Genomic DNA, 14,067 nt, shown 5'->3' with positions numbered 1-14,067 from the left:
ATTACTGCAGCAATGAGCCGTGGCATGGAGTCAATCTGTCTGTGGTACTGCTCAGGTGTTACAAAACCTCAGGTTGCTCTGATAGTGGCCTGGCGTATTGCATCTTCCTCTTCACAACACCCCATAGATTTTCTATGGGGTTAAGGTCAGGAGAGTTTGCTGGCCAATTAAGAACAGGGATACCATGGTCCTTAAACCAGGTACTGGTAGCTTTGGCGCTGTGTGCAGGTGCCAAGTCCTGTTGGAAAATGAAATCTGCATCTCCATAAAGTTGGTCAGCAGCAGGAAGCATGAAGTGCTCTAAAACTTTCTGGTAGATGGCTGCATTGACCTTGGACCTCAGAAAACACAGTGGTCCAACACCAGCAGATGACATAGAACATAACTTTGGACCACTCAGCAGCAGTCCAGTTCTTTTTGTCTTTAGCCGAGGCGAGACACTTCTGACACGGTCTCTTGTTCAAGAGTGGCTTGACACAAGGAACGCGACAGCTGAAACCCATGTCTTACATACGTCTGTGTGGTGGTTCTTGAAGCACTGACTCCAGCTGCAGTCCAGTCTTTGTGAATCTCCCCCACATTTTTGAATGGGTTTTGTTTCACAGTCCTCTCCAGGGTGTGGTTATCATTATTGCCTGTGCACTTTTTTTCTACCACATCTTTTCCTTCCCTTCGCCGCTTTATTTATGTGCTTGGTCAAAGAGCTCTGTGAACTGCCAGCCTCTTTAGCAATGACCTTTTGTGTCTTGCCCTGCTTGTGTTAGGTGCCAATAATCGTCTTTTGGACAACTGTCTAGTCAGCAGTCTTCCCCATGATTGTGTAGCCTACAGAACGAGACTGAGAGACTATTTAAAGGCCATTGTTAATTAGCTGATTAGAGTGTGGCACCAGGTGTCTTCAATATTGAAGCTTTTCACAGTATTCTAATTTTCTGAGCTACTGAATTTGGAGTTTTCTTTAGTTGTCAGTTGTAATCATCAAATTAAAAGAAATAAACACTTGAATTATATCAGTCTGTGTGTAATGAATGAGTATAATATACAAGTTTCACTTTTTGAATGGAATTACTGAAATAAATCATTTTAATTTAATCTAATTTTATGACCAGCACCTGTATATAACAGACAGCTGTTATTTGTATTGGTTTGAGAGCATGCTTAGTGCACAGGAAAGAAGCATATCCTTCAGCATCTTATCTGTTTACTGTTTCGCTTTGTAGACTCAGATGCAACTCTGTGACCACAGCAGTCCCAAACAATATCTTTATCTGTATTCATCGTGTATAGCTTTTAAAGGTGCGGCACAAACACAAATACTGCTCATCCTATTTAATGTAAGCTTCACCAACGTCCCTTTTATTTCTTTTAGAATAATTTTAAAATGGGATAAACTGTGACTTTAAAATTTAGAAAAAGATAAGTTGCCAACACGCATACATACCTGCAATGTCCACAGGCATGGAGATAGCCCTGCTGAGGGTCGGAATAGTGCTGCTGCCTTCCTTCCCATGGTCCCCTGAGGTACAAGTCAGAAAATGGAAATACAATTTTAATCTTTATGAAGCAGAACTAATTGCTTTTCATTACCATCAGTTTGGTCAGCACATCTTGACAAATAATTTATTTTAAAAAAGCAAAAACATAATGATAATCAAATAAAGAAATTCTGTCCTTCATAGGCACACAAAATTGATCAGAACAGATTAGAAACCGAAAATACCATTCCTATCCTTGTTAAATAGAAGGTGTAGGCTCTCCTATAACTTAGAGTCTTAGAGTTCACCAATGAGCCACCAATGAACCAGTTCACAGCACATTAGTACATCAAGAATTCTGCTGCACTTGGAAAGAAAATATCAATCGAAAGAGCTTGTGTTAATTAATTATCATTTTAAGATGTGCTTGCTTATGTAGTTTCTGAAACTGTATGATGTTTGATTCTATGACTCTCTCTAACACACTGGATTCAAGTCACTTCCTAATAAACTAATCCTTAATCAGATAACTGAGCTGTGTTACAGCAGGGGTTATAATAAACTCTGTGATGTTGCTGAGTTTTAAACACTTTTTTTTCCAAACAGTTTCTTCTTCTTAGCTGTTAGTGTATTTTATGGCTGGTTTCCAGATTTATCTTGAGTCTTACCAGTGGATTCACGGACAGCAGCCTCTCGTTGTTCCTCTGGCACGGTGAGGCTACTGAATCTCTTGCTGTGTCTCACAGGGCTGGTGCGGGTGGTGTGAGGAGACAGAGGGGGTAACCGCAGCGGCTGCATCTCCTGCAAGAAAACCACAACAAACAAAGTTCACTGACTGCATATGTTGAATTTATGTTCAGAAGCATGTGAGATTAGACAGACAACCACAGTGAATAACATTAAGAGGAAGCTCTTTTATAAATCCCAGGTGTCTTACTTATTTTTCATATAATTTTAGTTAACATCATAATCAGTACATTTTTTTGTGTATTTTATTCTATTTTATTACAATTATTGTAAAGTTCAGGAAAGAGACGTTCTAAAATATCATGAGTTGACGTTTCAAAGTTTAACTGTTTAAAAGTTTTACAGAAACTAAATGCCAGTACAGTTGAATTCAAAATTCATTCTTGTAGAAAATGTGTTATTTTTTTTTCATGTCTTATCACCTAAGCATGCTTATTTTTTACTGGCCTGGAGTGAGCAACTGTGTACAAGCATATCAGAGAGCTGTGTTCATTCTTACATGGCTGAAGAGTTCATTAGTGAGGCCTAGGTAGTTGTGCAGGGCCAGAACTGTCACTCTTTGGAGCCTCACCATGATAATCTAGAGAAATGAGAAAAAATATGTGGCTTAACAACTGCACACAAGTCTTGGGCACAAAGCACCTGAAAGTTAAACAAATCTATCACATATTCCAGGATGATATTACAGTTTTTCGGGCAATATTAATGAACAATGCTTTTGTTGGTATTGGTAGCTTTAAAACTCCCAAATACCATCAAAATTATAACAATAACAAAATTTAAACTCAACCTCCAGCACGAAAACATCATACTATAACACAGCAGACTCATTCATTAACAGGAACTAATCAAACTTTTGAAAAACAAGAAATTAAATAAATTTGTTTTATTACACATTTATAATGTCTCATTCATCCAGTTCAGGGTCGCGTTGGGTCCGGGGCCTACCCAGAATCATTGGGCGCAAGGTGAGAATACACCCTAGAAGAGGCACAGGGTGACACACACTCACACCTATGGACACTTGAGTAGCCAATCCACGTGTGGTTTTTTTTACCGTGGGAGGAAACAAGAGCACCCGGAAGAAACCCACACAGACACGGGGAGAACACACCACACTCCTCACAAACAGTCACCCGGAGGAAACCCACACAGACACAGGGAGAACACACCACACTCCTCACAGACAGTCACCTGGAGGAAACCCACACAGACACAGGGAGAACACACCACACTCCTCACAGACAGTCACCCGGAGGAAACCCACGCAGACACAGAGAAAACACACCACACACCTCACAGACAGTCACCCGGCGCAGGGCTCAAACCCACAAACCCTTGACCCCTGGGGCTGTGTAACAGCAACACTATGTGCAGCACCACCGTGCCACCCCCAAATTTCTAATGTTTATCTAAAACTAAAAGCTGTGACAATCATACCACGATTTTGCCCTAATATAATTGCCTAGAACATACACAGTCCTTACTTGTACTACACGAACTAAACTCTCTGGATATTTTTCAAAAATGGACAGAAAAGCCTCAACAGGCAGCCGGAGCACTGTAGACACTTCTGCAGCTCTGGCAGACACCGTCCGATAGGGCCTCTGGTGACCCTGGTGAAATCAAAAACAATTATTGATTATGATTTGTTATGAATTACTGACTTATTACTTTTAGTGAGTGTTTTATGTTTCACGTAAACCTGTTAAAACAAATACATACAAGTGCATAACATTCCAAAAGAAAGTCACATTTTTCTTGGATTCAGTTTTTAGTTGTATGGAAAATGATGCAAGTGTGAGGGAAACACAGAAACTGACAAAAAAAGAGAAAAGGAGAGAGGCAATAGGCAGAAAACATGTCTATTACACAAGACATGACATGGAGCTTAGTGTGCTACACATGCGCTTTGGCTATGACTTAAGTGATTACTCCACTATGGAATGTCTGGGCAAGACATGGGTGTGACTTACTGTAATGACATCAAGAATACTCAACAGACTATGGACAGAGTCTCCTGGATACACTTCTTTCACCACTCCATCTTTGCCATCCTTTAATGAATAAAAGGGAACAAATAAAGAGGGACTCAAGATTAAGCCATTGATAGATGTATTAATTCATCACATAGCCTCATTGTTCTTTCTCAAAACTGAGATTAGGGACAATGCATTCAAAGCAGACGTGGTAGACAGGAACTGGTAACACATACATTAACACATACAAACCTGTGCAGTGAGACACAGCTCCAGTTTGCCATCCTGAACCACGTAAATGCTGCTGTCAGGCTGTCCAGGTCTAAAGACATACTCGCCCTGCTGGAACTGCAGGAACACCATGTGCTTACACAGCTCCAGAAATAAAGGCTTCTCAAAGTGGCCCAACACACTACACACAAAATGCAGAGAGATGTATTTGCTTTTGAATTTCTGTTTAATAGAGAATACAGGTCATTTCATGACTTCCCATCAACATGTCCCATGTATAAGCCCACCATTCGTTCATATTTAGTTTTCCATTAAACCTGCCAATGAATATTTATATACTTTCAGTGCTAGCAAAAAATACACAGACAACTAAACTAAATCATTATAATAACAACACTATATTTTATTTGATTATTTCGTATATTTAGTTTTCATTTTTTTCCTGGAGAATTTATTAATCCATAAAACTTTAATATTTCTGTTGTCCATTTTTGGTATTCTAGTGCATTCCGTATATTTTAAAAATATATGTATCTTTATATATTTGTACATTCAATTAATTTGTAAAAATAATTCTGAACTTTGGTCAAATCAATTTTTTAATGCATCGACATCCTCCAAAGGAAACAAAATCAAATTACATTGTTTTGAGATTTACACCCTTGATAGCATCCATGATAAATTAAAGGAAATTGACAATATATTTACTGCAATATTTACTGCATTATCTAAAAAAAAGAAATCCTCACACCCAGTTTTAAATTTTAACTGCAGTATTCCTACAAGGTTTGTATTTCCCAACCCATGGCTCAGTAAATTAGTCACTGTCCAAATTACCTATCAGCAATATGACTCATTGTTTAACACATGTAGCGACAATGATTCATTGAAGAACACATGCTTGCTTACCGCACGTTTTTGAGCATGTAGAGCACCTCTGAGGGCAAGTGTGAGTTGGCCACATCAAATTCAGTGAGGTCAGCCTCTAATACAGAAGGAGGAGGTTCCTTCATCTGTAGAGTTGGTACTTCTTTCTTAAAGCGCAAGATCCTGAGGTAGGGAGAGAGAGAGGAGTGAGTGCATCAGAGAGGGAGATACAGAGAGCAATACTATGTAGATATATGCATAAACATTTACATTTGAATAAGTCCATGAATATGATTAGAGTATTAAAGAAAGGAACGTGGTGTAATTGATGCAAACCAAGACACTTAAAAGCTTATAAAGTGCTAATACAGCTCCCTTGTGAATATCTACTAAACCTGGTAACCATGTTCAATATTACACCTGTAGTGAAATTATTTTAAAGTTTGCTTTATTTTTCAATGGCACCAAAATCCATAAAGGTCTGTATCACTGATATGATACGGGAAATATTCACACTGATCTTCAAATACATACTTTTTGGCAATGTTAAGCATCTTCTGCTTCTTCTTTAGTCTGGGTCGGGAGGAGGATGAGGAGGACGTTCCTACCAAAGATGACGTGGATTGAGACACTTTCCTCATAATTTTCCTGCCGTAGAATAAAACTTTATCTCTTTTGCGGAAACGGTACTTGGGCGCTTCTTGTGCTGCAAGATCTGAACATTTAAAAACAAGGAAGGTCAAAAGGTCATCACTCTACATGAGTGCATGAGTACAAAACTAGCAAATAAAAAAAGCACATGTAATTATGATAAGAGTAAAAAATGTAGATACTAACTCCGGAGCTGGATTCTTCGCAGGACAAAGAAAATGAGGATGGCGATGAGGATTATGGCAATGCCAGCTCCAAGCACTACTCCCACCATCTGAGACAGAGAGAGAAACTTAAACACACTCATTCAAATAACACACAAATGCTGACTTTTAACAGCAAAAAAAAGTCTTTGACTGACAACTATCGTAGAACCTCTCTATTGGGGACTTTGTAGAACTATTTTTAAAACAGTCATCTATCATAGAGACAAATTATTTAATCAAGAAAGAATAATTTATGCATTTAACTGGTTTAACAATAAATAACCATTTGCTTCTTAAAAACCCTTGAATAATCCACACTTTTTGTAAAGTGCAGAAGAGGGAGCAACACCAGGTTCAGTCATACAAGCTGAGAAAAGTCAAAATAAGCCTGTAGATATATTCCATTCAGTAAACATATCATACAAGTCTTTTACTAACCATGCTGGTCTGAAGATGGTCCTCCACTAATGTCTTTATGTTTCCAAAAGCTTCTGGCTAAAAATAAAAAACAGGGATATTAAGATTAAGAGAAGGTGAGAAAGATAGAAAGACACAGAGAAAGGCAACGGTCTGACAGGAGTTTGTGTCACAAGCCATCATAGTGCTTATTTGACTTGCAACAGCATTTTGTTCTCTGCTTCTCTTTGTTCTACACATTCATTATACAAGCCCAGTTCAATCTTTTTCGCTCCTACACTCCTCCTCAGGCTCCTACATCCGCATTCCTTCCTCTACTTTCTTCTGACTGTCCTTTGAAACCTTCAATCTTTGCTGCTCTTATACATATCAAAACGCTACTAATAGAAGTGGAAAATGTTTTGGCCAGCTCTTCCTGTTTAGCTTTCAAGCTCAGAGGAAAGAGAAATAAAGCAAGCACGTAAGAGCGTAACAGACAGACATTGTGTATATGCATGGAACTGGGTGGTGAGAGAGAGAGAGAGAGAGAGAGAGAGAGAGAGAGAGAGAAAGAGAGAGAGAGACAGAGAGAGAGACAAACAGAAAGAGTGATTATGATGATCATTTAACATGAGCCATTTCAAAACAATTTCTATATATATTAATCAAATAAACCTGAACAGCAAATAAACTGATTACTTTTATTTAAATACATAAACAGGTCAAAAATAAACTCTGAGACGGTCTAAATCTCCAGACACAAAATTTTCCTTGCTGTCTTACAACAAAAATGCTAACATTGTAATATCTAAACAATGCTAAAGTATAAATTCACTATTCTGAGACTTCACAAAACATGACACACCCATTTTTGCTGAAGAATATTTCAGCCTATGGCACAGTTAAAATGTTGGAGACGGTCATGAATTTTTAATTATTTATTTATTTATTTATTTTTATAAGAACAAACGTAACTGAGCTTCTAATAAATTAGTGTTGGGCGGTATAACAATAATACTGTCTACCGCGGTGTTTAAAAATGTGGACGGTATCTTAAAACGAGGGCGGTGTTTATGACGTGTGAGTGGTGTGTCAAATTTCGGTTCTGTGTCTTTAAAAGTCGGCTAAAATGTTCATGTGAATTTAAGAGAGCCACAGGGAGGGGGCGCTGTGGGAGTTCAATGACTGCTGATGTCACGGTCTGAAAACGGGTGGGGGGGAGGAACACAAGCCCTGTTGTAAATTTAGCGGTGAGTTTGGGTTAAAAGAGAGAGGAAGAAAGCTGTAAACAGACAAAATACTCAAAAAAATCTCAGCTTTATCCTCTAAATATGTGTGTTTTGAGCCTCAGTTCGCTGAAAAATTTGCTGTGGTGTCCTAAACCACAAGTGCCTGTTAGCGCCAGCTGTGCCTCTAAACAGTGTACACCGTCTTATTTCACTTATTTTATTGTATTGTGTTTTATTTTATTGTTCCTTCAGCACCAACTGCTGAAGTTTGCTCTCTCAGAAAAGTGAAATATTGATACCGCCCATCCCTTTAATTAAATAATATAAATTAATATTAATTACAAAGAAAGTGATATCAATATCAAGGGTTAATTAAAGTTTAGGTTCAGGGAGTGTCTCCCAAGTTCAGTCTACAAACAAAAAAATCGGTAAACACATGAATGCTGTGTATTATTTCAGCAATAATATAACACTTAACTGTTCTGCAATGGTTCAAGTAAGTTCAGACATTGTATGAGATAAGCATGCTAATCACACAGCAATGCAGTCTGTTCTTCTTTACAACATATAAGGTTTCATGTTTTCTGTGCTAAAGATATAATATGAAGTGGTGTAAAAGGAAATGCATAGCTTGTCCCACAAAACCCAGTTCCTGCAATTCTCTATTCACAGGGCACATAATCAACTAGTAGCTTTGACCATCTGTGCTCATCAACAAAGATCAACAAAGCAATCAACTGCTCCAACAAAGTCTTGCTGAGTAAAAAGCATTGACTAAAGAACAAAAGGGCTGAACAGCTGTCAGTATTGACGAAGAAACATTTAGGGAAAAAAAATCTGCTATTTGAAACAGAACAACACGAAGGGGGTTGCAGTGGGAGGAGTCTAAACAGAGGCTGTGAGTGCATGGTTCAGTAAAACGTAACTAAATCGTAAGTCTTCTCTAACCCGTGGCTTTCTGATTACTTGGACAGGTATTTTAATTTGATGAATATTTCAAATCAATATATCAGGACGTGTATTATATTTTGGAAGAATGTTTAGGTGATGATTTATTGCTGTGATGAAATATGTTGAATTTTATTTATTTCACTGTTCACAAACCACCTCTCCATATATTATCATTTCAAGATGCTGGACACTCTTTGTCCATGAGCCTAAAGATCACAATGCTTTATGTGTTAAATGTTAGCTAGTGGTGTATAAAGCACCCCAGCATTGAGATTGGGTGGGGGAGTAAATTAATTAATTTCACTGATGGGCCACTGTCCAATACTGGGATGAGTTGGAGTAGCATTTTGTCTCTGCCCAAAATTATTTATTATTACCGATATGGCAAGTTAATCTTTCACCTACTACAACTGCAAAATTTGCCTGCATTTCAGACATTTATTAGAAAAGTAAGACTGTTTGCCACCATTATCCATGCAGCTGAGTTCCTTGCAACTTCCAGTTGCTTTACGGCAAATGCAAAGCCATGCAAATACAGAAGGGATATATTTGTTATATTTGTAGTTCACTAGTGTTTGAGTGGCACAGGACTAAATAAAAGACAAATATCAAATAAATATGAAGTGGTAAAATGATATGGGATAGAAAAGCAATGGGAGAGGAACAGGATGTGTGGGAAAACAATTTCGCATGAGATCAGATATTTGGAGTGTAACTAAACACACTGCCATAAGGAACTACTATGTATTGCTATTGTGATATTCCTTGCTTTTAATTAACTGGTGACATATAAAAAACCCTTCTAGGCCAAAATCTTATTTAAAAAAAAAACACTGTCAGAAAGATTTGCATATCACAGCCTTCTATGATATCAGTAATGCAAATATTGTGAAAATATTTAATAATGCTTAACAATATACAGCATAATCCCAGTATATACTTGTGTAGATGTGTGTAATATTGTCAGGGAACGGGGGGCATGCTCACCTCTGGTGGTTCTGGGGGCCCTGTTCCTGAGGTGCTCTGTCCCATTTCAACAGGGTTACTGCACACAGCAGGTCCATTAACAAATAGTGCTGCAACACACACGGCAAGGCAATGGGCATCATGCAACATGCAAAAAGCACGCACCCCCCCACACACACACACACTTACTTTTACACTTGGAAGAAAACCAACTGAATGTTTAATAAATACATCTGTTTCACATGATCTATTTCAGTGCAGAATGAAAGGTGTATAATACAAACCATCATCATATTTTTATAATATGGGGCAATAATTTGTGCTTTTCTTGTCTGTACAAAGTTATTAAACATCAGAAAATCTATCCTCCACCATCAGTTTGGGCAGAACATCCAAAATAACTTCTGTATCTACTAAAAGGCCATGCATCCAGGTTCTCCTCCTTCCATGACAACAGATCTAATCTTGGGTAATGCTTACACAAACAGTACTCTCACAAACCACGAGGTTGATATGGCTCCCTTAACAAAACAGTGTTCCTGTGCAATCCTTCCCAGTTTGAGTGGGAGGCAATTACAGGTAGAAATATAAATACATGAATTAAAATATAAAGAAGTTCATTAAGAAGCCACCAAATAAACCAGACTAGTTTTGTTTTTATTTAGTCATGAATATGCAGTGTCTACAAGAACAACATCATACCCATTTTACTCATTTTTGTCCATTCCGGCTGCTGTATTTTGGTTCGCCTCAGTAAGAGCCTGAGAGTGATGGACTAAAGGATGCTAAATCATACACACGTCAGATCATTAGGACCACATTTTCCAAAACATTCAGAATTTCACATTCAAATTCAGTACCAGACAACTCTGTGTTTCCTGGGACCTTCTTATTTCTAAAACATTTTTGGAAAGTGGCTGTATTTCAATGAGGAAAGCAAATGCTCACAGCAGTGAACATGGAACAAACCTCTGCTTTGTGTTAAAGATGTGCACAATTTACGGTCATGTCTGTACTGTGTAGTAAAATACAATTTTCCAAAACAGACACAACGGCATACACAAGGTCAAGCTGCTTCAAACACACACCATCCCCCCACTAGAAATATCATTATCTCCAAAAATCCAGAGCCTTGATTGGCTGATATGTATTTCTGATCCCAGTTATGTCCTCTTGATCCTGATAAAGCTGCACCCTGATGCAGTCTAGACTATGTCTATTTAATTTCTCCATCATTCTGATGCTGCAGCTCATTTAGTTCCATCCTAAACCACTCTGCAGTTTACTGCTTTCTTCCATCGGGAAGTTTTTTTTCATTCTTTCTTTCTGAATATATCTATAAACAAACCATATCATCCTAATCAGGGGGTGGGGGAAAGGGATTTGATTATGAGCTATCCACTGAGTGCATTTCTGTAAGTTACTGTAGACAAGCAGGGCATTAGAGTGTATGCAGCATCTAAGGACATTAAACCATCAGTGCCAAAGTACATTAGTGAAATGCAATGCCTTGCAGTGGTTTAACCACAGTTAAAAGCTGTGTTAACCACAATGTACTGTATAATGCTTACCTCTGAGGGTCAATTTTTACAAAATAATGTCAACAGACAATTATAAGAAAACATTAATAAAACAAAAAATGAAAATCATGTATTATGAATAATACTTGAAACACACAAATCATCATTTATCATTTAGCACTATCACAACACTGTACATTACAGAAATGTCATACACAAGTTAGTATTTTATGCATAAAACAGTGAACCCATATATTTACATGTATGTACTCAGGGATATATAATATGTTAATGTTCATCGTATTTCATCACTTTAATGTCTTCAACAGCCAACTGAATCTTTCCGTTTCATCTGCTTAGATCTGACACTTGACTGCAAAGAGGAAGCAGGTAGAGATACTCTCTTCATCCTCATTCATTCCTCCCACAGCTCACGGTTAATGTTTGTCTCCTAGACTCTAGTGTACTGTCTAAACATCCCCTCAAACCAAGCCTGTTTTTTTTTAAAATAAGGGCAAGAGGAGGGGGTTGAAACTAAAAAGCTCTGACATGACAAACTTTGCTTGCCCAAAAACAGACACCTCCTAGCAGCCATTGTCTCCTACTAACAATGAGCTCAGTGTGTAACCTTAAACGTTAGACTGAGGGGAATAGCAAATGAACACGACACCACCCCCAATCCTCACACAAAACACATAAACGTTTGTATTGCTGTAAGTGGCTCTGCTGATATTACTGTAGCTAAATAATGCTCTGCCTACAACTAACTCTACTTTTAAAAGTATATTTCTCATACACACCTGACACCTAAAAACAGGGCTGAATGATGTAGCCAAAAAATAAATAACAATAATAATTCTTGGCTTTGTCAGTACTAATATTTCTAATCTAAATTTAAAATTGTCTACAATGAGCTGACGGCAACACCCTGTAATGAATGTCAATCAGTGACCAATGATGTAAATAATGTTTATTGAAATATTGAAAATGGTTTTAAAAATTATATAATTGTTATTGAAGCATTTTATTACAATATATATTGATATTCAATTACTGTCCAGCCCTAAGTACACACCAGGCAGTAGTTCATGACATATACCATCAAACTCCACCAATATATACCCTCTCTACTGACGTCAGCCCATATTTAGCCACGCTGCGCTAATTGCGCAAGGAAGATGCGGATTTTGCGCAGTGAACCGTGTTTGTCTCGGCTAGGTACAGAGTTCTCTAGCACCGACACCGGGTCTAAAGCTCAGAAGAGGACTACTACCAATAGTTACAGCGAAATTACACACACTCGGTAACATCACAAGTAAATATTACCACGTTGACTATGTCCAATCTTTCTGTTAGCTGTGAGGTTAAGGTAACTGTATCCGTTAAAAGTTATTCCTCGACAGCGACGGTTAGAAACAAACACGAGAGAATTCAGGCTAAAACTGGCTTCCTAGTCGCCAGGTTCTTATCCGAATTTTCCGTTCCACCTTAAACGGTGCAGTAAATACTGTAGACGTTAACTGTTTAGCTGCATATATGAATAAGAAGCCGGCTACCAGGAAGCCTATTTCAGAAACGTTTTAGATTCCGCTAGTCTTTATTATATAGGAGGTAAACGCGTCTGAAAGCGCAGTGTCCTCTGTTTAATGACACCGTTGGTGGTTGGACCGCAGTGACGTCGCTGCACTGTCGGTTATAGACCGAGGCATCGCCACTATTCACTGACACATTCAGCCCTGCCGCCCAAGTACAGCCTTCCTATCCGCTCAGACACCGCAGGAACAACGCAGAGGTAAAACTGGATGAACCAAGCGCGGTCAAATATCTCAGAGGTGTTATAACGCCGTGGTAGATAGAGCTGAGTTATTTACCTGAATCTCGCCGCTCGCCTCCTCTGTCAAAACTGCGCTCTCAACGGAAATCTCCACACTCTAGGATCCGCCCACCAAGCCGAGACGTCCAATCAGCGACGAGAGCTCCAGGAGCCGTAGCCAATCACTGCAACTCACCGTCAGTAACCAAACCCAAGTTGCTGTTGTGATTAAAGGGTCCATATGCAGTAAAATCGAAATGTCGTGTTCTTTCAAGTTAGTGTTGCCAAATTGGGAGGATTTTGTTTTAAATTAAGTTCATTAATTCATCTATAACTGCTTATCCAGTTTAGGGTCGCGGTGGGTCCGGAGGCTAACCAGAATCACTGGGCACAAGACAGGAACACAGGGGGGCGCCAGTCCTTCACAGGGCGATGCGCGCGCACACTTTTGAGTCGCCAATCCACCTACCAACGTGAGTTTTTGGACCGTGGGAGGAAACCCATGCGGACATGGGGAGAACACACCAAATTCCTCACAGACAGTTAACTGGAGTCCCTGGAGCTGTGTGAATGTGACACTAACATTAAGTTGTTTTGCTTTATTAATCATCTATCATATATAAATAGAAGTTTACTTTTAGGTCATAATAGTGTAAATGAATCAATGTTGTAGAAATGATGAACATCAGCTTTTTGTGATGTTTTGGCAGTTTCTCATTAGACATTATTGGCTGATTTTGAAACTGAAATCTGCTGTACAATATGAAATGCCTCAGACCACATTTTTCTTCAATAAATCTAAATATTTAGAAATTATATTTGAGACAATAAGTCCTGTAATACCTTAGAAGTGGGTTAGATGTAATGCTACACTTCTCCTTCATTCATTACATGGGGATGTATGAATATGCAAATAGTCCCAGCCTCCACTCCACTCACTCCATTGCAACTTACCATTCTTCAAGAATTGGTTCCTTAGGCTTATGTCATCAGAAAATTGTCTGAATTCACCCATTTGAGATGATATTTGGAACAG

General features: G+C 38.5%; 1 protein-coding gene across 3 annotated transcripts in view; it reads right to left on the bottom strand.

Moving 5' to 3' along the window:
- pnpla6 (patatin-like phospholipase domain containing 6) overlaps positions 1 to 13,215 on the bottom strand; it is a 34,498-nt gene extending 21,283 nt beyond the window's left edge. For all 3 annotated transcript variants that reach the window (XM_066661177.1, XM_066661176.1, XM_066661178.1), the window contains exons 1-12: positions 13,090 to 13,215; positions 9,720 to 9,808; positions 6,595 to 6,651; positions 6,137 to 6,224; positions 5,834 to 6,014; positions 5,342 to 5,482; positions 4,454 to 4,613; positions 4,199 to 4,279; positions 3,710 to 3,838; positions 2,722 to 2,802; positions 2,144 to 2,276; positions 1,442 to 1,516 (exon numbers count right to left, since the gene is read on the bottom strand). In XM_066661177.1, the coding sequence (XP_066517274.1) occupies positions 1,442 to 1,516; positions 2,144 to 2,276; positions 2,722 to 2,802; positions 3,710 to 3,838; positions 4,199 to 4,279; positions 4,454 to 4,613; positions 5,342 to 5,482; positions 5,834 to 6,014; positions 6,137 to 6,224; positions 6,595 to 6,651; positions 9,720 to 9,764 (1,171 nt within the window). In that variant the 5' untranslated portion in view covers positions 9,765 to 9,808; positions 13,090 to 13,215. The remainder of the gene's footprint in view (positions 1 to 1,441; positions 1,517 to 2,143; positions 2,277 to 2,721; positions 2,803 to 3,709; positions 3,839 to 4,198; positions 4,280 to 4,453; positions 4,614 to 5,341; positions 5,483 to 5,833; positions 6,015 to 6,136; positions 6,225 to 6,594; positions 6,652 to 9,719; positions 9,809 to 13,089) is intronic.
- Between the last annotated feature and the right edge of the window lie 852 nt (positions 13,216 to 14,067).

The sequence above is a fragment of the Hoplias malabaricus genome, chromosome 2 (assembly GCF_029633855.1).
Source record: "Hoplias malabaricus isolate fHopMal1 chromosome 2, fHopMal1.hap1, whole genome shotgun sequence".
NCBI lineage: Eukaryota > Metazoa > Chordata > Actinopteri > Characiformes > Erythrinidae > Hoplias > Hoplias malabaricus.
The sequence above is the reverse complement of the archived record's forward strand: the minus strand, read 5'-3'. Positions and strand labels throughout refer to the sequence as shown.